We start from the raw sequence: 23,357 nt of genomic DNA on the forward strand, positions 1-23,357 counted from the left end.
GTCTCTACGACGCACGTAGACGGAAAAGCAGTTTGTAACTTAATCGTTGTATGTAATTATGATAGTTATCATGGAAATGTCGACTCGATACAGGTCGGTACTCATTAATAAGTTCAAATAGAGGAGTTCCAGAAGATTGTAGCTGCGGTGTCCTAGGGTGGTGCTGTTCGGGGTGTATCCTTGGATCGATATTGCTTCAACACCTCCTTGTACCGCAACTTCTCTGTCTCTGTGACTGCAAAACATTCTGCGCTACCACCCTTGATCAACATCTCTTCCATTTAGGGAAGAATTTTTGTCCAATCTAGTTGAGGTTCGAAAACTCTGGAGACTTCACCATTTCCTCCGCCGCTTCATACAGATTCGCGAAATATAGCAAATTGACATCTGCAGGAACCTGTCTGAGCCGTGTAAGAACGGTTTTGACTGTATCCGGTGTCGCTTTCAACGAGCCTAAGAGTATCGCATAGAAGGTGATGTCTTGCTTAATGTGTACATAGTTTCTCTTCTCTTCTCCTGCATAGACCCAAGTTCCGTTAGGTTCCATTGTTGCTTGAAGTCCCCATAGGCCCCCGACTGTATTTTTTAAGACGAAGGTCCAGGATTCATCGCGCCCGACAGTGTCTTCTTCCTTGAAGCATCGAAAAGGTCGGCGATTCTGTTCGTGTATGAGAAAGAATTGCACCAATTGAAGTGGCGAATCTACAAATGTTTTCAAGTTATAGCATGTTTATTGTGAGAGGAAACAACTACCCACTGGAGGGACGTATTCTCTCAGACGGTGGTTTTTTATAGTCAAAGGGAAGCTGTGTTAGGATCTTTGTATAGGGCTGGAAATCCTCCTTATTCACAGGTAAGCCTCCTCCGCTACCTCCGCGACTTAACAGCAGATGCATGCGATGCATAAATATCCCCTGTGGTCCGAGATCCAAGTTCACGTCGGAGACCTCCGGTTCCGGGCTTTTTACAAATTCATGTAGCTCAAGTAGTAGGTTGTAAGTATAGAATATCATCATTTGTGCAGACCTGATCCAATCTTTCGAGGATCTTCCGGTTCGCACTTCGTGTTGCCTTGAAGGATCCTGAAATGAATCCTCCCTTGGAGTGGGTACGAATACGGTTCGGCGTTTGAGCACTTTTGACCCAGCCTTAAAATTTTCATCGAACTCAGTGCGGCAGCCATTGCGACCAGGTGTGTTCCCAAGAAACAAAGACAGAATTCGAATATTCTGGATGGTGCCTTTTTTATGGAAGTTTCGGTATGTACAACCCGTTGGGCATTGCAATGGAACGGAATTCACCTTCTCCTCGTTCTTTGAATTATCTTGAGTGTGTACTGTTGAGTGATAAAGGAAATGCAAGGACAAAATATTGATGAATCATTGGGACGAAAATTAAAGCGACGAGCAAAGATAATGGTTGCATGGTTATCCTAAACATAGTGAGTGATCCAGGTGAGCCATTTCAAGTTGAACATTGCACAAAGTAATGCGGTGCCTTCAAAAGAAAGAGTCAGGATACGATCGAAGCATACCAATGGCGAGATTGACCAGCAAATCGACCTGGCGATTGGGGAAAAAAGTAAGCAAAGGCCCAAGTTCCCACGACGACTTCTGTCGTTTCAACTTTTTCGGAACGACGCTTCATCCTATGTAGTTCATCCTCTAGCCTCTAGATCATATTACTTAGAGTGAAATCGTTGCTCACGTCTATCTACTGTGTAGGAATCTGATACTTGGTTGATCCAGTATTTTTCCTCAAACTTGACCACATGCATGACAACCACACGATACACACAGCGACATACACAGGCATAGGCATAGGCGGACCGCAACACCGGCCCTTTCTTCGCTCAGGTGGTGCCCCGTCATCGTTGTCCGAAGGTGATTCGACAACTATAAATCAGCATGTACCGCCCAGCAATGAGTGTAGGTTCTTCTGCCTTCTCCTTCATCACACATCACACAAAGCAATGAGGTTTTCTCCAAATCCCAGCTCTCGTTACTCTCTTCTCCTCTTCCGATTTTTACTCTTCCTGCCGGCCTCAGTGCAACTCGCCCTAGCAGCAAGCAGGACTTCCCCTCCTACTGGAGCAGTCGTCGTCCGAGCAGGGACCACAACGTCCGGGGAATTTGCGACAATCACCGAGGCATTGAATTCGTTCCCTGATTCGACTTCGAGCCGAAGTTTATTCATCTATCCGGGGACTTATACGGAACAGGTTGATATTACTCGGACGGGGCCCTTAACGGTGAGTATATATATCACGACTAATATGAGAAGCGTTATCAATTATTACCCTAGATCTATGGCTACACGACTGACACTACCACCTACACTTCTAATTCCGCCACAATCACCTTCAACTCCCCTGCAAGTACCGCCGGGTCCGACGACGCTTCCGGCACACTACGGATACATAAAGATAATTTTAGCATGTACAATGTCAACGTCAAAAACACGTTTGGTCCTGGGGTTCAGGCTATTGCTTTGAGTCAGTACGGGAGCCAGGTAGGGTTCTATGGGTGTGGGTTTTATGGGTATCAAGACACATTGTATGCGAACGAGGGAACGCAGGTGTATCTGAAGGGGTATATTGAAGTGAGTCACTGCACGGTCTGCACGGTGCTATTGAGCCCCCTCCTCGGAAAGAAAATTAAAGCTTAGGCTGATATAATAGGGCGGTATCGATTTTATTTTCGGTCGTGAAGGTTCGGCATATTTTGGTGGAAATACCATCGGTGTTCTAGCTGAAGGAGGAAGCATAACTGCCAGTGGGCGCGAGACGGACGATAGCGGAAGCTGTGAGTTCACTTCGTTTATGACTTGTCGTCTTGCTCATTTTACCTTCCCTAATACTCTTTCCCACATTTGAATCGTAATGACTTGATGGTTCTACTCTTTTAATTTACTAGATGTCTTCCACCAGAATACAGTCGTCTTAGGTACTGGAGCCCCATCTACAGTCGCCGGAACGTATTATTTCGGAAGGCCATGGTCGGATTTCGCAAAGTAAGCTGACCATTTCTCGAAACATGATTCAGATAGTATTAACTTAACAAACCCTTCGTCCTTTATCTCTCAGAGTCATTTTCGAATCTACAACCCTCGATGTTGCTCCAAATCCCGCATTATGGTCTCTGTGGGACGGTGAAGCTGACAGTATTGATAATGTCTTGAACGCCGATTACAACACTACCGGTCCCGGCGCGTCTAATCTCGAGCGGGCGAGCTGGGCGACAGAGCTCACCAGCGCTAGTGAGGCGGCGGAGTATTCAATTTCTAGTGCCGTAGGTAGCGATTGGGAGGATTGGGTGGATGTGAGTTATTTCGTGTGACGTATTGTGGAAAGGGAGGGGCGAAGTTCGTCACACATAGGGAGCTTGTTCCGACTGCAAAGAAAAGAACTGAAGGACTAGTTTAGGATGTCTTGGTGGTGGTCTACTATAATGCTACAACATGAGACGTGTGCAGGAGAGAAAGAGAAGGCCCGTGTAATCATACTCAGCTGTTGAACTACTGGGAATGTACGAGTGAGTGAATATCGCCGATGAAAGAAGAAAAAAAAAGGGAAGAGAAAAAAGCGGGAAAGGGACAAGGGGGAGGGCCCAAACCTGAACCCAGCCAGATTTGGGGAAAACCTGAGTGGTCCAAGCTCTGTCTGCATAGGTTTGCGTAGACCAGTAGACGCCTCTTCAAATTACATAATCGCCAATATAAGCGCTGAATTCATTTTCTGAACACTCTTTCTCACTCTTTTGGACTGAGTCTATTGCAGCAACCATCGTGTTTACAAATGACAGGCCTGCCTCTATGAAGGCCTCTATGACAGTCTGCATTGTTGCACAAGTACACCGTAAATTCGACCATGACAGGCTCCAACATTGAGGTCAACCCATCCGCTGGAAATCCTACTCAAATTTCCAGATTGTGTAGGAGACTCACCGCTAAAGATCGCATTATAACACTCTCCACAACAGCGAGGTGTACTTCACTGTAGCTCAGAAAGGACTAGCGATATCTGATTCTTCTCTTTCTGTAGGCCATGTAGTTCCTAGAAGTGAAATTGTGATTGCGTTCGGTGCACTCGAGCTCAGAATCTGGCCCACAAAAGAATTCGGGGAGTTGTCAGGACACAGCCTGAGGGATACGAGATGGTATGGAAGATATCACTAGGATATGTTCGCTCCCGAATTATATGCCGGTATGTGCCATGGCATTTTTGGCGTTTGCAGCAGCCAGAAACAAAATGACGCAAATGCTATAGTTGTCAGCTTGTTCTGGCTATACAGGTACCCGGTCTACTACATAATACCATGGTAAACTGGTCGTTCGGGAATCGGACCTCGCCAGTATGATTCATATCCTATCCTATCCTATCCATGGCGGTAAGATGCGAAGCGAAAAGTGATAGTTGATTGTCCACAACGGCAGTGATTTGCAAACTTATGTTTTCATGCGATACCAACTCCCAAGCGCCGATGTCTACTGTCGTTCATTCACCGGATTTATTTTTACTTTCTTTGACAGGAGATTGGTCTCTTATCAAGCTGCCCATCCTCCTTTTCACGTCTTCTGGCAATTCCATGGCCCAAGTTTGATTCTCAGGGTCATGATTTTCTCTGTTCCCAGTTCGGGTGCTTCGAAGTAAGGTCACAGCTCGGCACCGGAAGCGGCGCCCTCCCTTCTAAGGCTGTCGCTGGCTATCGACATGGAAAGTCGCCGCCATTCCCTTATGTTACTATACATTGGCCTACATTGGCACTATTCTTGAAGTATGTATAGACTGTTCTATATCTGTTGGCTTACAGTTTGCTTACCGTCTTGGGGGGTATTCCTCTTTCGAGTGGATGATCCGATTCGTGTACAAATACGAAGCAGAAGTAATTCAAGATGGATTCATCGATGTCATTCGATAATGCCTTTCATAAAATCGTCCAATATTCTCTCTCTCACGTCTGTCCGAGCCACAGCGGAATCTTCGACAAATCCTTGTTGGTTGTTTTTTCCATAAGTCATGATGCATAATGGATGAATGCTAACCAGTCTAGTTCCAGTGGAAGTTTATCTGTCAGTCTCAACATTTTTCCCCGTTGCATCATTGCCTCTACTTACGAATGTTCTAGCATACCAAGTGTGTTATGTTACTCAACGTACCGTCAAATGTAGGTCAAATTACTTCACTGCCGCGAAGGGAGCCCTAGGGAGCCATTACTAGGTTGTAGCTCCAATCAAAATTTTTCTGAACAAGAAACAACTGCGCTCATGAGTTCCTTAGGTACAGTATTATGTTCCAGATAAATCCAGAACAATGATTGGTGTCAGCGACATATACTATTCAGCCTACGAGATGAATCTTTTCTTGCGCGTTCCAACAACTGCAAATTGCATACATTTATCCAATTGAATTCCACAAGGACTTAGTGAGTAGGTGATTACATTCAGATTCCGATCTTCTCATACTTAATGCTAAGGATGGTGAAGTTGCATCGATTTGAAGAAGGTGACCGTGCTTCCTAAACCAACCTAGTAAATCCATTTTAGGCTCCGAGCTAGCGTTGTGAATAAGTATGCACTCAAATGTGATTCTCTCGAGATACAAAATCTTCTGAGGAAAAGGAAGAGGAACTCCGGCTTGTTCTTTCCTTCCGCAAGATGCTCTTCCAACTTGGAAGATTATTATCGAGGGAGTCTCGACTTCTCCCTTTTTGTTCAGGTGGTCGGCCAGATTAGTACTAACTCTCAAAATTCGAACTCACTTGGACTAGTAAGATATAGCTTCGGATCTACATGTTATGTATCTATGTTCGACCTGTTCCGCTTGTCTGTTTGAATGCACTGCGGTCTTCCAGAGCTTGTTCGAACAAGAGCGTTTTGATTCCGGATGTCAAAAGACTGAGTATGAAAGTGTAGCACCTCGCGGTAAATTCAGCCACAAGTTGGGCAAGGCTGGCTATTTTTTAGACTGGTACGATGACGAGGTCGAGGTAAACAGAGGTATACCAGGAGGAGGGCTCAGGTAAAAAGTATTTCAACACAACTGTTCGGCAAGAATAATAATTGAACAAGGCACAACCTGGCAAAACAGGGCACACAATATTAATGAGTTGACGACAAAAAAAAAGAGAATTAGATCTCCAGGTAGCTCCTGGCACAGTGCTGTTAGCTGGCGAGACTAATGGCTCAGTTTTAGAAGTGACAAGTTTCTTCGCTGGTTCTTCGTGGAAAGAAAGATAGAAATAGAAGAAAGGAGGCGCTGGCGAGAATGTCGGGAAATGGTGATTGACAGACCTGATCGTATGATGAAAATATATAAGATCGTTACGAGATTTCAAATATTGGGTATGCGGGGAACCGGGGTTTGACAGGGTTTGGCCGGGGTACAAAAGCCAGTTATGTGTGTTTTGTCCTCTTCACTCCCGCTTCATACTTGACCCCCATGGCCGATCTGGAAAAAGGAACAACCACTACGACAACTTCTGGCGTCGACCACCGTCCATATGCCGACAATGGCTCTGCGGCGTACAGAAACTCCCCGACGACACCAGTGAGAACCAACATTGCCAATCCTGGGACTCTGTAAGCCGTCTTTTTTTCTGTTGCCGTAGTTTTTTTTTTCTCAAGCACATTGACCACGGCAGCGGCTTGTTTTCATTCGCATCGACGACACTGATTCTCTCACTGTACAATACCTCGGCCCGGGGCGTTAACACGCCGAATGTCGTAGTCGGCATGGCTCTCTTCTGTGGGGGACTTGTACAGCTCTTGGCTGGGATGTGGGAGTTCGCCAAGGGTAACACATTTGGTGCTACAGGTAAGCTCCCCTTCGGTTTTTTCTCGTTTGCCTTTGCCTTTGCCTTCCGCATACTCTTTGTTACCCCACATTCGATGAATGCGTTCACGGGTCGCATGATTACTATATCTCCTTTCGTCCTACAACATATCGGCGGACTCACCTAGAACCTTACTTGCGACATAACCGGTCCCTCTGCCGCTTCGGCTCGTTTTTCTTTTGTTATTGCCTATTATTGCCAAAAATCAATTACTTACCGTGATTCTCGCAGCGTTCTCCTCCTATGGCGCCTTTTGGCTCTCCTACGCAACCATTCTCATTCCCGGTTCCGGTATCAGTGATGCTTTCACCGACGTTCCATCCCAAGAACCTAATGCGATTGGAATATTCCTCATGACATGGATGACAGTAACGTTTTTGCTATTGTGAGTTTGTATTGGCACCAAGCATCAGCTTAAAAACAGAAGATTAATCAATCAATCCCCACTTTCTCTTCCGCAGTATTGCCTCTCTCCGTAAAAATATCGGCTTCATCGCGCTCTTCTTCTTCCTTACCTTCACCTTCATGTGCCTTGGTGCAGGCAATTTCGTTGTCGCTTCTGCCCCTCATGCCTCTGCCGGCTTAATCAAAGCAGGAGGAGCTTTAGGAATCATAACGGCGCTCATTGCGTATTATGTTGGCTTGAGTGAACTACTAGCTTCAGAGAGGGCAGCGGTGGTCGGATTACCTATTGGGGTTTTCAAACATGATTGAACCACTCCGGTCAGTCGCTAGATGCGGGGCAGCGGATTTTGTACGAGTCCATTGCGGGGCCCACAGCACCATTTTCGGTCACTTTCTAACCTTTTTATTACGGAATGCGATTTGCCGTAAAGTCTTCCTGAATTCTGTATCATAGTACCTTCTAGTATCCCTCAGTAAATTGTTTTTTGACTGTACTGTACACCTATTGTTTCATGTATTTAAACATACCCCGAATTTTTTCGCAAAGAGTAAGGTCTAGCAGACCACTGGCGCTTATGCAAGTATTATAAGCGCTCACGACGTCACAGCCTCGTCTCTTTTCTTTCCCGCCCTCGTAGGATCAACGTTAACTGGCGGTCAATTTTGGGCTTTTCCGTGTCTATCAATCCACTTTTTTTCTTCATTCATACTGATGTCCCGGTCATAATGTTCACTCCTCGTGGCGTTCCTCAATCTATCCTCGTCTTTTACAAAACTCAAATATCGGCATAGCCTCATTCTCCTCTCATATCACTCTCTATTTTTCTATTTTTCTCAATCATGATCGAAGTTCAGTTTCGTGCATGAAGTTTCAATGGGGCTCCGTTTTCAACGTGGCAAGTGGGTGACTTGTGCTTGGCTTGTTCTTCGTGTACTCATACTCAAAGCAGGAATCGCTCCTCATTCACATATTTCGTCGAGTTCTAGGTTAGAATACGGAGAGCAGTGACGAGAGGGTTCAAGTTCAGTAAATCAAACCTGTATTCCTAGCACTGCCGTCAAATTTGACATCTGCCACTGCGACCTTCGCCAGACAGCTTCCAGTGATACTATTGAGTATCCAGTCCGTTTTACCTTGTGTCGGTCATTCCATGCAATCGTTTCGAATTTTGGAACGATATAAGGTTCAACATGGAATGACGACCTCAAGACCCTCTCTTCAGCTCTCTTCCCGTTTACCGAGGCGATCAATACTAGCTCACGTTTGCATTGAATCTTGTGAGTAGCCGTGTTCAGGCTAGAAATTAGCAACTTCTTCATATTCTTATGCCTTCTATAGGGTGTAAAATCATCCCTCTTCTGGACTTACAGCCTCGCTGTGAGTCACGTATTTGGATTCAACAGCTCAAGGACACCACACTTATATACTGAAATTTTGAAAAGAGCCTTCCAATCGGAACGATCCCTTATCTATGCCATTCATTTCCACGACCATACACACAATTTCAACTTTATACACCACTCCCGTAACGCCTGCGACCCGACCCAATACTTCTTCTCCCCCGCCAGTCGTACGTGGTTTGAACAGACGGCAGGGGCCTTTCCTTGAAGAGTCAAGTTTTCCCTTTGGTAGTGTAACAAATTTTTGGTCAGACGCGAGGTTCGTTCAAGTATTTTGTTATTCATATGATATCAACTAACAATTATCAAGTGGTTGGCCGGCCCTTCCTACTGTCCAGGGTGAATCTGGTACAATTTCCCGGTCTGCGAATCCTACCTCAACCTCTTCAAGTTCTGAAGAAAACACAATGTCTGTCTGCTGTAATCTGCATATTTCTTCATACTGAAACGTTCCTCAGTCCTTCACCGAGCTCTACCATCATCGTACAATCTACTGATCCCGCGCAATCAGGTACTCACACAGCTCAATCGACAACAGTTATTGCAGAAATTGTTGTAACTGTCTTATTGACAGCATTGGCTGTCGGGATCTGCATTTTCCTCATTTTGCGTAAACGACACCACAAGCACTTGCACCGTATGGAAGAAATACGAAGTACACCCATAACCCCCGCCACTAACGGTTCACCACGAAGAGAAAAAGGCGTTCTTCCTAATAACGATCCAGAAAATACTGCAATTGCGCCGATGCCTCAAGTAGCGGCGTCAAACCGGCCTTTGCAAATTGGACGCCGCTTAGGGCATCCAACGGCTGCAGCTGGACTGCAGAATCATGATCGCGGTCATACTGAAACAACTCAGAGATCTCAGGTAGCATTATTGCAGGAGTGGAATGAAGAAATGAGGAACAATATTGATCGGGTGATGGAGCATATGCGACGGCTGGAGGGTTTTGTTGAGCCTGGGGCGAGAGATGTCGAGGGCCGAATGAGCGGAACTACTAGGAGTTCCATGCCAGATGTGCCACCTCCAACATACGCATCATTGTGCTGAAAACATTGAAATCCGGATCTGGACACAGTCTACTAGAGTCTACTAGTAAGTAGTCTATCATCAATTAGTATTTGTAATTTGACCCAAACGACGAAGGGTGATGAATGAACGAGGGAGGGAAGGAAGGAAGACGGCGTTAGCATTGCGTCCTAGTCACCTTTCTGCCAGTTCTATCAAAATAGCTCCTGATAAATGCAAATCATTGCAAGAGGGCGTCGACGGAACCAGTAAAGATACTTGAAGCGGACCTAGCCAGTACAATTTAAATATCCTATCCTTGACAGTGTAATCTTCATATACAATTTTGCCTCCAATAACCCACCCTTTTAAGCACCAACCCTTCTAACTCTTTCTAACTTTGATTTTACGTGGATCACAGGCTAGCCAATCGTATCGACTGCTCGAACCTCACCTCCTCTGCTTCATCCAAATCTTTCCCAGAATACCTACTCAGGCTTATCGCCGCCTCCAAGATCCAATGCCAGTTCGTTCCCGGTAATTTAATGTCCTCTGCAAGAATGTTCGTTGTGGTTGTATCCTCTAAATAGTTCACGCTGATACCCAAGGGGATCTTGATGCCAGAAAGCCTCCTAACCATCCCAATGCTGTGTTCATCCTTCTTGAATATAGTGTTGTCACCTAAGACGAGAGCGTATTGAGGGGGTGTTGTTGCTCTAAGTAAAAAGCTAACGGGAAGCTCTGTGGAGCATTACATTGATATATGATTGGAGAATACAAAAATCATACCAGGAACGCTAGGTTCAGTTTTCTTTTTGGAACCTAGCAAGGCTTTGATTTTATCTCTTGTCCCCCTGCCAACGACCAAATGCGAGGCGGCGATCAACTCGAGACAGCTGAGAAGGATGATGCATGCGACGACGAGCTTATGGAAGGATATGATGGGACACATTCTTTTGCTGGATGTTGGCCGCGAGGAACGGGTAAAACGCTGAGGTGTATGTGATGCGTTGAAGTCGAGGGCGAGTAATCACTAGTCAATCCCAACTTTTGGATAGATTATAGAAAAAAAATTGGGAAGGCAATACAAATGAGAGAGTACAGAGAATAGAAGAAGGAAAGAAAAAAGGAGATGACTTACTGAGGGGTTTATTGAATGAGACCAGCTCGAGGGAAGGTCGGCGTGCTATAGGCAAACGAACTCTAACGAACTTCAAGGAAACGTTGGATTCTTATTTACATAAAGTCGAGCCAGACAGTTTAAATTCGTTTTCAGTTGCGGTCTGATGCAAACGCAGACGATGCCAGTGATGGAAAGTTTACCGAGCACTGTCATTACAGTGAGTCCGCGCAGAGGCCCCCAGAATCTCCTGCAGAACCCCACCCGGCCTGACGCCCTAATTGACGCTATGATTTTGCCATGATTGACGCTATTTCGGACCAGGATCGTCACGTGAAATCGAAAAATTTTCCAAAATTTTCTTCAAAATTTCCGAGATAAGATAATGAGTGGCGATTGAGTTCGATTAGGCGCCTGTTCGTTCTCACCCTCGACGCTCACTGTCCGACCTCTTACAGCCTCATCTTTTGTCAAATGTTGGTGTTCTTTTTCCATTTTTTTCCGGTGCTTAAAATTTTTTTGGTTTGGTGCTGGTGCGCCGACTCCTGCCGACTCAAATGACGCTATAAACGGACAAGGACTAAGGATTTTGACTGAAAATGACGCTATTTTAGGACCAGGAAATCGTCAAAATCGGGCCCAAAATGACGCTATTTCGGGTGAGGTTCTGCAGGAGATTCTGGGGGCCTCCGCGCAGTCGTCTATGTATGTAGAGGTACTTCTATCGTCTTCAAATGTCTTGTAGGGGAGTCATCCTACTTACAGATGAACTTGATTGCATAATGTACCCATGTGAGAAACGCACCCAAATCAAGTCCACTTTTCCATCTATCTCAGTGGATTTATTTCCCTGTGATCCCCTGAAAAGTCCCTCAAGAATCCCGCAAATCCATCTAGTTTGAGCACCGCTTGAATCCTATATGTGAGTCCTGCCAGTGAATAATGCGAAATTTGAGACCTGGAATCAAAGTACAACCAGGTACGCACGAGCTCACTTGTATTCACCCGAATAATCGTTCATGAACAACCCGAACTGTTTTATGAGTTGAATTTGTCAAAGATCGTAGTGACTACGCATACAGTCGAGATGATACCTGCGCAGAAGACGACGTGTCTAAATGTTTGTCACGCGGTCATGTGAAAACATGTACTGGCTGGGCCAGTCTCCTTTTCCGTCCTTTTTCCGATCCCTCATACTGTCCTCAGCTTGCAAAGTCATAGTTACAAGTCGAGATGCATTGATGTGAATGGTCCTTGGTGTGTAACTGCTTTCCACATTTTGATGTATTCACCCATTCCCTTTATTAGGCTTCTAGATGTTTTACCAGAGCGTCGAGACGAATCGCTGGCTCGCCAATTTCAACGGTGCTGTCCAAATTCCGGATACCAAAGTCATTGACGGTGGAAGATATAGTCACTAGGCTGTAGTGGTACACGCAGTGATAAGTGTGTTTGATTGGAAGCAAAATGAATTTTGACGGACTGTGAGTGCGGAAGAATCGAGAGAAGAATCAAAAGAGGCTTATGCTTCATGTTCGGAGAAGATAGATAGGAAGAGAATCGCTGAACGGAGACGATTAATATTCCGAGTCCGTTTGCGCAATCGTCCAATCGCCATAATCATTCTCAGTGCCTGGAATTCTAGGAGAAAGTTGCATAAACTCTAGACCTCGAGTACCGGTAAGATACGAGTAATCAACCAGAAGCAGGTAAAAGTCATGCATCGCTGACCATCATGATAGGGTGAATTCCTTGTCGACGTTATGCATGATCGCGGCGGAGGTAACGTTAATCGGTGTCATTTGATGATTGGTCCTGTCAGGACCTTGGATAGCATATTAAGAATGTTCAGGCCGGGAACGTTCATATAATCGTCGAATACATGTGGGTTGAGCCCTCAAAATAAACGTTGTTCAATCCAAAGAAGGTCCGAACGAGACATAATGAAAAAGGTCAGACGATTTCGTGGCCGGCACGGATCCATCCTCCTGACTATTTTATTAGCTTGCAAGGACTTCATCTAAAATCTCACCGCACTCCTACAGTGCAACCCCCTCTTTGTTAATCGCAACCAAGCATCCAACTACTCACCAATGGAATTTTCCTTCCCCATCCTCAACGCCAACTCCCCTATCTCTCCCTCTACCATGCCCTTCACCGTCTCTACCCATCGCGGTTTTCTTCCTGTAAATAACCCTCCTGCCACCCTCCCCCCTTCCTTTGCACCGCTAGAATCTCTCCTAACCCGGATGCCCATCGTCTTAGCGGACGGCACCCCCGGTTTACTCGCCGAGGGAAAGCTCGGTGAAACAGTGGAGAAGGAATTGCCTGATCTGAGCGAAGAGGTCGAGAAATATAAAGACGACGCGGGAATAATGAATGCAATTTATAGAGATTATTCTTTCCTTTTGAGTGCGTACTTGTTAGAACCGTGTCATTTGAGGTTCTTGAAGGGGGAAGGGTATGGATTGGGGCGACAAAGGTTGCCAGAGGTAATTGCGAAGCCGATGGTTAAGGTATCTGAAATGTACGTGCTATATACATCCCTTCGGTTTTTATCTTTGCCTAACAAACCTTTCTTGTTTTTCCAACGCAGTGCCGGGTTCAAACCATTCATGGAATACGCGGGGTCCTACGCGCTATACAACTACCGCCTCGCCGACCCTTCCCTTGGACTAACCTACTCCAACCTCCGCCTTATCCGTGCCTTTGAACAAGGTCTCAACCCCTCCTCCTCCGAGGCCGGTTTCGTCTTCGTGCACATTGCCATGGTCTCCCACTCCGGTCTCCTCATCAGCGGTGCAGTCCAGGCTCTCAACGGGGCTTTGACCTCTGACCGTCCAAGGTTCGATGCGGGGATGAAAGATCTTTTGGAAGCATTAAAGGAGATCAACAGAGTTATGGATACGATGTGGGGCAAGAGCAAACCGAATGGGTATAACACGTTTAGAACGTTCATTTTTGGGATCACTAGTCAAAGTATGTTTCCGGAAGGGGTGGTCTATGAAGGTGTTAGTGAGGAACCGATGGCCTTTAGAGGGGAGTCTGGCGCGAATGATAGTATGGTACGCACCATGGAAGAAATTCTTCATAATGCTTTCTCAGCACCAATTTTCTTTTTCCAGATTCCCCTCTGCGACAACCTCCTCCAAATCCCTATGCCCGATACCCCTCTAACCGAAATCCTCCAAGATTTCCGACAATATCGACCCGGAAACCATCGGGAATTCCTTCAAGCGGTCAAAGACCAATCCGAGAAAGCCAGTGTCAGACAGTTTGCGCTGGAAGATCCAGATTCAGCGGAGTTGTATCTGAGAGCGTTGGATTATGTGCGAGAGTTCAGATGGCGGCATTGGTGCTTTACACGAGAGTATATTTTGAAGTTCAGTAAACATCCCACGGCGACTGGAGGGAGTCCGATCGTTACTGTGAGTGCAATATCCAAGACCTTCATTTTTTTGACCTGCAATTTCTTTTTCTCACCAGTGGCTACCAAATCAACTCCAAGCTGTCCTTGCGCTGATGATTCAGGTTGAGCCATACTGCGCTAATGCCACCGTCAACCCCAACGCCACCGCCGACGCGGATGGACCTGGTGCTAAGGACATTCAAGAGATAATGGCCCTTGTCAAGTCGCAGCAGGTAACGTTAAGCAAGGAAGTGGCGAAGTATACTGCAGAACGTGCTTCAAATGCGGCGAGTGTTAGAACGAGTTGAAGATGGATTCGGAGCCATTTAGATAACGAGCTTTTTGTACTACATATGTATCACTACACCTGTGTACACTTCTGTGAATGGGTTGAAGCTCAAAGGGCATCAGTATACCACACTCAACGCCTTTTTTCCTCTCTCTGCCTGTTGAACGTTGATCTTTGACTAGAAAATACTGAGCTTTCGGATGCAGAAACTCAGTCCCGCTTATGCAGTGTCTAAAGGACTAGAATATGTCTGTACACTTACCCTCTATGCTAAAAATTGATCTCTACATGTTCGGTTTCTACTTTTGGAAAGTCTCTCGACCATTTCCACGTGTCTAATGCTCAGAAGGAGTGTGAAGAAATTGCATGTAGAGTATAAGTACATACGTGTTAATTGAATTTGCTCATGAAAATTGCAGTCGGCGTTGATACTATCTCTCTGTGAAGTTTGGTACTGTTCTGTGGCAGAGTTGAATGTGGTGAGGTTGATAGATGCCAATGGTACGTTGGGGCTCCGAACGACCAGTGGCCTGGGTTGGCAGTGGGTATTCGCCAAAAAGTTTCCGACGGCCCGGGGTTGGAAGGAGCAGGTACGAACAGCCGCGTATCGAGGCGACAGAGTACTTTTGGAAGGACTTGAATGACTTTTGTCACGAGGACGGCGAAGCAGAGGAAGAGGAATACCAGGAAGAAGAGAATTTTTTTTTTTTTTTTTTTTACAGCTATTTGCAGTACCGAAGGCGCGCGCAGATATTTGCCGAAATTCGCCGGATTTTATAAACTTATGAAGCTCTATCTTCCAACATGCATATCTAGCTCAAAAATCATTATTACGCTTAGATTCTTCTTGCATCGGGTTGCAATTGCAGAATACTAAGTCCTGAGTGAAACATCCATGGTGGTAGTGCATGTGGTTCAAAAGTTAGGACAGTTTGAGTCTTTCGACACCCGAACATGAAACTCTCAATGAATTTAGCAGACACAGCAACCAAAATGGACATATGATATTTCAGGTATGTACCTGAGGGCACACCAGAAGGAATTTGAGAAAATGGGGCTCGAAGACGGGTTGCAATGGATTGAAATTTTGAGGAAGTGGGTTACTGCCAGCATTCAACAATCCTAGACTATCTCATTGATCCAGATGGTGATAATGATTCTCAAACTCATCAATTAGCATAGAGAATTTGTTTTGAGGCTGCAAAAAGCATGTTACAAGGTGTAATACCAGCAAACATTGAATGCCACGTACCTCTTGTTGTGATCCCTCATTCCTCATCATAGTAGCTTCAAGCCTATTTAATGCTTCATATTCATCCTCTGAGGTATTGCGCTGACTTGTAATGGGTCTCATGAAATTTTGGATGAGTGAAAAACAGATGAATGGTGTGTGCGCAAGGGAGTGATAAAATTTCACATGGATCACAGCAGACTTCCATACTTTCAAATTCTTTGACTTCAAGTCTTCAATGTAGCCTCAATAGCAGATGCAAGGGCACTGTACTAACATTTTGAGAGGTATGAATACTTTAAATAGTTGTGACATAGGCATAATAACACTTCTTCCTATAACTTTTTATTGAAGTAAGCTAACCACATGGACGTTTCAATCAGGACTTAGAATTTTGCAATCGCAGGCCAATGAAATTAAAATCTCAATAAAATATTGATTTTTGAGCAAGATATCTATGTTGGAAGATAGACCTCGACAGATTCATAAAATCCGGCGAATTTCGGCAAATATCTTGGCGCGCCTTCGGTACTGCAACCAGCTGTAATATCATTTTATTGCGCGCGGAGGCGGACCTCATGATGCGCATAGACTATCTATGTGGCCCCTGGCCTGCTCTAATTCCTCCAGGTACGAAAGCCCCACAGACGGATCTACATCCCCCTCTGGTCCAACTCGTCCTAGAGTTGTTTTTGTCGTCTACCTTTGCCTAAGGCTGGAGGAATTGAGCTGTACATATCTGTAATACATAGGAGATATTTGTAATCAGCGATGGGCTCAATGGAGCCAACGAAATGGTCGGTGGCATAGGGAATAGGATGGGATGAGTGTAGGTAGTAGTGTTAGCTCGTCTCTTGTGGTTAGTAGCGCTGTCTTTAACTACAGTTGTAATCCCTGATCTATTTTGTGCGCATGCCAAGCGAGGGTATTTGTTCGTCGTTAGGCTCGAGTGGTTGGGGGTGGGTTATTTGTGTCTGCTGGGGTCACGTCCCCGAAGGTTTTTTCGAAACGTTTTGTCCCCCCTACGTATCGTAGCAAGTGTGGAATGCATTTTTTGTCTGATAAGAGGTATTGGAGCAACCGGGTTTGTCTTCCTAGCTTTTGTCGTAGGCAAAATCGTTCCTTCCTGTAGGCAGGGCATTCAGTAATGTAGTGTTTTACCGTTTCTATGGTTGTCCTCCCTGCAGTGTCGCAGTGTGGGCAGTTTGGGCTGTCGGCCTTTCCGATCCTGTGGAGGTGCGAGTTTAGGGGCACATGTCCTGTTCGCAGTTGGAATAGGATGCTTGTTTGCTTTCGTTGCATCTCCCCTGTATTTTCTGCAAACTTTGAGTTAGTTCCCCTTGGGTCAATGATAGTAAACTTCCCGTGTCGCGGTGATTTGGAGAACCGGTGCGCCCATCTTGTTTTCAGGCTTTTGTGGAAATGTTGCTGTATTGCTGAAGCCGTGGCAGGTAGGTTTCCATTCCTCAGGTACGCAGGGAGGTCCACCTTTGCACTGGTGTTTCCTTCTGCTGCTTTCTTCGCTTCTCTGTCGGCCCGCTCATTACCCTCGATTCTGCAGTGTCCTGGGATCCATGCTATTGTAGAGATCTTTTCTGTGTTGTTCGCCTTGGCCATCCGTTTCGCTGTTCGTAGTGTCGCTTCGATTATGTTCTGGCCAGATTTTGGGAGGCGGTTTTCCAGTGCTTCTATGGCTGAGCGGCCATCAAGGCAGATTAATGAACTTAAGTGATTAGGTTCGTTCACGTACCTATCTATTAGCTGTAGTCCCAGCAGTATGCCTACTCCTTCTGCATCATATGTTGTGTGTTCTGTTATAGGTCCTAGCTGGTATCGGAGGACTGCATCTGTGAGTAGTTGACCGTTTTTGTACAGTACCGCTGCCGCGCCTGTCATTCCCCCATACCCTGAGCCGTCTGAGAAGATTTTGTATGTGGCCGATTCCTCTTCCAGTGATCGAGAAGCGTCGTCTTTCTTCAAGATCCTAGTTTCGATTGGGGATGTCCACTGGGCAGTGCATTGGGGAGAGGTTATTGTTTCGACCATAGCTGGTGATGGGAGGCCAAAGATTCTTGGGAGGAGTCTCAGCAGGGGTGCCATCTTCTCTACCCGCCGTTGCCGGAAGGCAGCTTGAGCGATTTTAACTACTGGGTTCTCATCTGGGAGGGTGTAGATCCGTAAGATGGCCCGGTGACATATTTTTTCCAGCATGAGGTCCATGGGGAGCAGATTTGTGTGAATGTCGAGGAGATCCGTTGGGGATGACCTCATTGCGCCCGCTGTTGTGATGGTTACCATTCGCTGTATACGTGTGAAGTTTCGTAGTGCTTTTAGTGAGCCTCTGCGGTTTTTTGCCCCTTCAGGCCGATGCGGGGGGGTGTACCAGACGTCCAGTCCATAGGTCATTTTGGGGATAACCACTGTTAGATATAGTTTACGCATCATTTTCAGAGAGACTCCAGCAGACGGGCGACTTAGCTTCCAGAACGCCGAGGCAATGCTCGATGCCTTGGCAGCGGCTTGTGCCGCTTGCTCATTCCATTTCAGTTTTGAGTCGAGAGTTATCCCGAGCATTTGGACTTCAGTTTTCTCTGTAACTGCAGTTCCTTGTAGGACTAGGGCTGGTGGTGGTGCCTCCTGTTTGGTTTTGGGTCTGGGGAAGTGAGTGAGTACGAGTTTTGAGAGTTCAAAGGAGGAGTTATGTTTCGTTGCCCATGAGAAGCCTCCTCCTGGTTTGTTCATGAAGGATTCAAGCATCTCCACATTACCCGTTAGGCTTTTTCCTTCCACCAGTATGTTCTTATCATCGACGAAGCCAACTGAGAGGCCCTGCCGTCGCGACTTGAATGCGATATCAAAAAAGTCAGCATTGTAAAAGAGGTAGGCTATCATCGACAGCAGGTCCCCTTGTCCAATGCCATTAGTAAGTGAGATAGGCGCAGAAGTGAAGTCACCAAATTTGAGTCGAGTTACGCACCCTTTGAGAGAGAGGGATACTGCCTGCACCAGTCGTTCCGGGATGCGTCGTTTTCGCAAGTTGTATAGCAGTTGTTGAGTGACCGCGTTTGGGAAGGCTCCTTCGATGTCTAGGGATAGCATGGAAGCCTCTCTTTTATTGCGCCATGCATTTTTGATTTTGTCTATGACCATGTGTATGCCATCTGTCGTCATTCGACACGGTCGACCTCCGAACTGGGTGTCTGGGAGAAGGTTGTGCTGTGTGGCAAGGAAGGTGATGTCCTCCGCTATAATCGAGATGTAACCTTTGGCTAATGTGTTAATCAGTGCAATTGGACGATACAATTTAGGTAGGGAGTAGGACTTCCTTGCGGGCTTTCGGATCACCACCGTAGTGGAGTTTAGCCACTCTTTTGGGTATGCCTTCAGGTATCCTATGGCGTTGTATATTTCACATAGGTAAGGCGCTAGCATTCCCGCGCATTTTTTGAGGATGATATTCGGTATTCCGTCTGGTCCTGGGGCCTTGTACGATTTCAGTCACTGAAGCGCATCGATGATCCGTTGTTGAGTGATTGGCGGTGGGTTCGGAAGTTGGTCTCTGCAGGGATTGCGGTCTAGTGAGTAATTTCTCGGTGCAGAAGGAAAGAAAGTTTCTGCCAGTAGGGCTGCTTTTTCCTCATTTGTACTCGCTATTCGCCTTACTGCTCCGTTTTCATCGAGGGCCTTTAGCTCCGGGATGACCGTTGTTGTATCCTGATCTATGTTGGGGGTAGTGGCATATTTGGCTGCTGTGAATATAGAATCCGTATCGACGTTGTCCAGAAAATCCTTCCAGTGTTCTTCTTTCTCCTTGAAGATCAGGGCCTTGTACTGGGTCCGTAGTTCTCTGAGTTCTCTGTGTGAATCGTCATCAGGTATTGCTCTGTATTTATAAGATTTTGCACTTAGCCGATTGAGGGCCTTCTTCATCTCGGAGAGTTTGCTCGTCCACCACCTTTTTGAAGCTGGGTATGGCTGGCTAAGTGGAATTGCTTTTTCGATAGCTAGCTGTATCGTTCTTGTGATGTCCTGTACCGCCGTGTTTAGTAGTTGTTGCGTGGTTATCTCATATGGTGGAGGGATCTTCTCGAGCTCCTCTGCGAAGTACTCGTTGAAGGTTTCCCAGTTTGCGGTCCTGAAGTTCCTTTTGGGGGAGGGCTGTGCTTGTAGGAGGGAGAGACTCAGTACCATGGAGATAGGAATGTGATCCGCACCGTTGGTCATTGCTTCCGGCGTTACATCGCAGGAGACTAGTGCTTGTACTGTGGCTTCTGATAGAAAGACGTTATCCGGCCTAGTCCAAATCCCGGTGGATGCCACCCTGTATGTGGGGATTGTCGGGGGGAGGATCATCTCGAGCTCCTGAGTATAGGTTAGATGTATCAGTTTCTCAGCTTCTTCCATGGCGACGGGAGTGAAAAGGTGGTGGTTCGCTGGGTCATCCCACATTGGGTGGTGACGATTGAAGTCGCCACACCATATGACGTGAAGATCATTGTCAGGTTGAATGGCTCGGCGGAGTGCGTCCATTGCATGCTTTAAAATTGTTAGTGTGATTGAGTGTTTACCGTCGTTGTAGATGTTGAAGATCCCTAGCTTTCCAAAGGGGCCAGTTAGTAGTATCGCTGTGATATCATTCGTACCCGGGACATCAATCTGTCGCCAGACATTGCTGGAGATTTTCCGGTTGATGAGGATTATGCTTCGTAGTAACACTCCACTCTCCATGCTGAGTCTTGACGTGGGGTAGATAATGTGCCATCGCGAGCCTTTCCGTGCGTTTCCTACCCTATCGGTCCAAGGTTCCTGTATGCAAACAAAGTCATGAGTCTTGGATAGTGCATTTGCGTTCTCGGGTTCATTGATTAGGTCGAATGTGGCTGTCCTTGATTTGTGTAAATTCATCTGTATAATTTTTACTTCGTCAGTAAAGTGTTCTGTTCCTAACATAAACTTCCCTGGTTTTCGTCGCTTATATCTGCTATTTCATTTTGCGATCCTGTAGGGTCTTGTGATCCCCAACGCAGAGGGCCACCTAGTGGGAGCGTATTTACGTTGAGTTGGTTGCTCTGCTGCCAGCCGGTGAGTTGCGTTTGGCGTTGTCGATGTCGATCCTGACGAAAGGTGATTTTCGGTGGTGGTCCCATCCTAGGTGCGTTGTCTGGTTCTTCAGCCCAGGTCCACTCCTCGTCACTCGGGAAAAACGGCAGTAAATTGGTTGGGGAGCGCTTGTTAAGTGACTCACATTTTTGTCGAAAGATTGGACACTCGCGGTCTAGGCTGGCGTGTTCATCGGTTTTGCAGTTAATGCAGTATCTCTTTTCAGAGGAGCAGTTAGCAGTGCTGTGGTGTTCTCCGCACTTACCACATATATTTTCAACTTCTTCGGTACATTGTCCTGCTATGTGTCCGAATCGCTGACATTTGTAACACCTTTTCTCTTCTCTGACCGTTTTCTCGGCTTCAACTCTTTTATTGCTTATGACTGCGCCAGATAGTAGTAGTCGATTTGCAGCATTTGCGTTGTTGAGGTACAAGAGGAGACTTGCAACGCGTTGTCCTTCCTTTCGTCTCTGCACTGCTTTGGCCCACTTTGCTCGCGTGATAGAGCAGGTTGGAAGATCGTTGATGTCTTCTAGTTGTCGCAGTTCGAATGCGTCATCTGCGCCGAAAGTTGTTGGGACAAAGTGTAGTATGATTTCGTATTCCTTGTCGGCGATCGTTAGCGCTTGGCTAGATAAGGTCGTAAATTGTATCATCTGTTCGACTCAATGGATCCAGTCTGCTAGCTCGGGCGAGCTCACTTCTGTAAGGAGATTGTCAGTGTTCTTTAGTTTCGTTGCAGAGACAAAAGTGCCCTTGTTCAGGGCGCCCATCTTAATTAGCATGTTGTTTAGGTATTTTAGCATCTCTCCCGGGTTTTTGCTAATAATTTCCTTCCCCGCGTCATTTCCTGCATTCAGGATAAGAATTTGTCGGCGTTTTACTTCAACGTGAGCGCGCATTCTCTGTCGCGTCATGGCCTGCGTCGGAGCCATTGTTCTTTTACCATTCGTTCGTGTGATGTCAGCGTAGGAGATTTCGGGTGTAATTGGTTGACTCTTCTTAGCAATAGAGTCTATCTTCTCCTCTGTTCCGTTGATGTTGGCCGCAATAGAGTCTAACCTTTCGTTGAATTCATTTCTGACCTGTGTGAGCTGGTGCTGTAATTGTTTTTCTATGTCTAGTTTTGCAAACGAAGACTCAACTGCACCCTTTATTTCTCCTAGTAGTTCTCGTTGGCTTCTCTTTTCATCAATATCCCTCAATAGCGTAATCCCATGCTCTACCATTTTGAGTGTAACATCTATTTCCTTCTTCGGCAGTCTGGTAGCCCGTAGCATGGCGTCGTATACGTCTTCCTTGGTTAATAGCGCGTTCGTGCCTATGATGGCTGCTTTGCTGGTGAGGTATTCCCTGGCTATTTGTTCTTTTGTAGCTGTCACTGTTGGTGTATTATCAGTTTCTGTTGGCTCTAGTACTTCGTTTACCGATTCTGGTCTTGTTTTATTCGGGGTTCCTCGTCTTAGAGTTCCGGCACTACTTAGCGTCGATTGTCGCGACATTTTGTAGTGGTGTTGGTATGTAGCAGTTGGCCCTATACCTTAGGCCTTCTTTTCAGTTGAGATTTTTCGTTTTATTGCCTACTACTTGAGTCGTATCCTATCTTTTTTGTACGTTCTCTCGGTTTGAAACCGTGGGAATATCGTAGCAGATGGATGTAAGAGATCAAAGTTCGGCCAAGAAGAGAATGAAGAGGTAGTAGAGAGGACCCCGGAAGCTCCTACCAGACCCCATCCGAATTAGCGTACTTTAGGACCCAATTTTGCCATTTTCCTTGGCTGAAATTAGCGTACTTTAGGCCTCAGAAGGCTCAATCCCTGTCCGAGATAGCGTACTTTGGGTATCTATTGGCTGACTTGGTGGCCCAATGGACGTATGTGGAGCTCTGGCACCGGAGTTTGGGCAAAGAAGCTCAGAAGAGCTCCGGATGCAGCGATAATAGTCAAAAAAAACGTACAGAAAGATGATTCCAGGCTTGGGGAAGAAAATTTGGTATTTTCAGAGCAATTTTTACGATTTCACGTCACATTCCTTATCCGAATTAGCGTACTTGAGGCCTGCTTGAGGCCAAAATCGTAGCGTACTTGAGGCTGCCTGGGCGGGTGGGGTTTGGCAGGAGCTTCCGGGGTCCTTAGTAGAGCGACAGCAAATCTAACCCATCACATACGTGCTCATACGTGGCTACAAACTCGATGTGAGTGAATGAGCATTGCCTCCCATTCAAGATACGCGAACCGTTGAATCTGATATTTGAAGCTGTACGAAATGCTGTTGCGGACTCTAGAATAAAAGAGAAGGAACAAGAGGATTTCAATAGAGTAGGAGGCGATGTTGAAGTGGAGAAGAACGGGCCCAGAGATGGATCTCTTACCCTCAGAATCTACGCTACCTGGGCGTTGTTCTGATTGTTCATTGATTTTTGAGTACCTTCGGTTCAGCGTAGGTTCGAAATGAGCGAACGGAAAAATATGGCTATGTACATACCTCACGTCAGTTTCTGCCATTTCGAATTTGATATTGGCCTCTTGTCCAGTGCTTGGAGGTAATAGAGCTGG

The 23,357-nt window shown here is 46.2% G+C and overlaps 6 protein-coding genes across 6 annotated transcripts; 4 read left to right on the forward strand and 2 right to left on the reverse strand.

Moving 5' to 3' along the window:
• Positions 1-122: 122 nt before the first annotated feature.
• On the reverse strand, positions 123-1,397 carry C8R40DRAFT_579709 (uncharacterized protein). Its single transcript, XM_046235513.1, has 3 exons — positions 1,302-1,397; positions 758-1,240; positions 123-702 (listed from the first exon to the last, which is right to left on the reverse strand). The coding sequence occupies exons 2-3, from the start codon at positions 1,014-1,016 to the stop codon at positions 305-307; spliced, it is 657 nt and encodes a 218-aa protein (XP_046090266.1). The 5' UTR covers positions 1,017-1,240; positions 1,302-1,397; the 3' UTR covers positions 123-304.
• A 215-nt stretch (positions 1,398-1,612) lies between these two features.
• Positions 1,613-3,741, forward strand: C8R40DRAFT_1085104 (pectin lyase fold/virulence factor). Its single transcript, XM_046227319.1, has 5 exons — positions 1,613-2,251; positions 2,305-2,601; positions 2,681-2,804; positions 2,916-3,012; positions 3,086-3,741. Exons 1-5 carry the CDS (start codon positions 1,772-1,774, stop codon positions 3,336-3,338), a joined length of 1,251 nt encoding a protein of 416 aa, XP_046090267.1. The 5' UTR covers positions 1,613-1,771; the 3' UTR covers positions 3,339-3,741.
• A 2,521-nt stretch (positions 3,742-6,262) lies between these two features.
• Positions 6,263-8,041, forward strand: C8R40DRAFT_578976 (GPR1/FUN34/yaaH family-domain-containing protein). Its single transcript, XM_046235512.1, has 4 exons — positions 6,263-6,579; positions 6,642-6,814; positions 7,065-7,218; positions 7,295-8,041. The coding sequence occupies exons 1-4, from the start codon at positions 6,440-6,442 to the stop codon at positions 7,545-7,547; spliced, it is 720 nt and encodes a 239-aa protein (XP_046090268.1). The 5' UTR covers positions 6,263-6,439; the 3' UTR covers positions 7,548-8,041.
• Positions 8,042-8,710: 669 nt separating this feature from the next.
• Positions 8,711-9,692, forward strand: C8R40DRAFT_1166427 (uncharacterized protein; the record flags this gene model as incomplete). Its single annotated transcript, XM_046230845.1, has 3 exons — positions 8,711-8,898; positions 8,950-9,048; positions 9,098-9,692. 3 exons carry the CDS (start codon positions 8,711-8,713, stop codon positions 9,690-9,692), a joined length of 882 nt encoding a protein of 293 aa, XP_046090269.1.
• A 2,825-nt stretch (positions 9,693-12,517) lies between these two features.
• C8R40DRAFT_579842 (IDO-domain-containing protein) lies at positions 12,518-14,658 on the forward strand. The gene is made up of 5 exons (XM_046235514.1): positions 12,518-12,722; positions 12,775-13,297; positions 13,367-13,835; positions 13,896-14,198; positions 14,257-14,658. Exons 2-5 carry the CDS (start codon positions 12,864-12,866, stop codon positions 14,485-14,487), a joined length of 1,437 nt encoding a protein of 478 aa, XP_046090270.1. The 5' UTR covers positions 12,518-12,722; positions 12,775-12,863; the 3' UTR covers positions 14,488-14,658.
• A 5,568-nt stretch (positions 14,659-20,226) lies between these two features.
• On the reverse strand, positions 20,227-20,604 carry C8R40DRAFT_1036454 (uncharacterized protein; the record flags this gene model as incomplete). The annotated part of the gene is made up of 1 exon (XM_046223584.1): positions 20,227-20,604. A coding segment is annotated over one exon (378 nt), but the record flags the coding sequence as incomplete, so codon positions are not given.
• Between the last annotated feature and the right edge of the window lie 2,753 nt (positions 20,605-23,357).

This window comes from Lentinula edodes (genome assembly GCF_021015755.1).
Source record: "Lentinula edodes strain Le(Bin) 0899 ss11 chromosome Unknown C8R40scaffold_4, whole genome shotgun sequence".
NCBI lineage: Eukaryota > Fungi > Basidiomycota > Agaricomycetes > Agaricales > Omphalotaceae > Lentinula > Lentinula edodes.

Excerpts from the sequence above, each read along its gene's own strand:
- C8R40DRAFT_1085104 (XM_046227319.1), top strand. The coding sequence starts at position 1,772 with ATGCATGACAACCACACGATACACACAGCGACATACACAGGCATAGGC. Across the intron at positions 2,805-2,915 it reads GACGGACGATAGCGGAAGCT|ATGTCTTCCACCAGAATACA; the intron begins GTGAGTTCACTT and ends TTAATTTACTAG. Across the intron at positions 3,013-3,085 it reads CCATGGTCGGATTTCGCAAA|AGTCATTTTCGAATCTACAA; the intron begins GTAAGCTGACCA and ends TTTATCTCTCAG.
- C8R40DRAFT_579842 (XM_046235514.1), top strand. The coding sequence starts at position 12,864 with ATGGAATTTTCCTTCCCCATCCTCAACGCCAACTCCCCTATCTCTCCC. Across the intron at positions 13,298-13,366 it reads ATGGTTAAGGTATCTGAAAT|TGCCGGGTTCAAACCATTCA; the intron begins GTACGTGCTATA and ends TTTCCAACGCAG. Across the intron at positions 13,836-13,895 it reads CTGGCGCGAATGATAGTATG|ATTCCCCTCTGCGACAACCT; the intron begins GTACGCACCATG and ends TTCTTTTTCCAG.
- C8R40DRAFT_578976 (XM_046235512.1), top strand. The coding sequence starts at position 6,440 with ATGGCCGATCTGGAAAAAGGAACAACCACTACGACAACTTCTGGCGTC. Across the intron at positions 6,580-6,641 it reads ATTGCCAATCCTGGGACTCT|CGGCTTGTTTTCATTCGCAT; the intron begins GTAAGCCGTCTT and ends TGACCACGGCAG. Across the intron at positions 6,815-7,064 it reads TAACACATTTGGTGCTACAG|CGTTCTCCTCCTATGGCGCC; the intron begins GTAAGCTCCCCT and ends TGATTCTCGCAG.
- C8R40DRAFT_579709 (XM_046235513.1), bottom strand. The coding sequence starts at position 1,016 with ATGATGATATTCTATACTTACAACCTACTACTTGAGCTACATGAATTT. Across the intron at positions 703-757 it reads TGAGAGAATACGTCCCTCCA|ATTCGCCACTTCAATTGGTG; the intron begins GTGGGTAGTTGT and ends AAACATTTGTAG.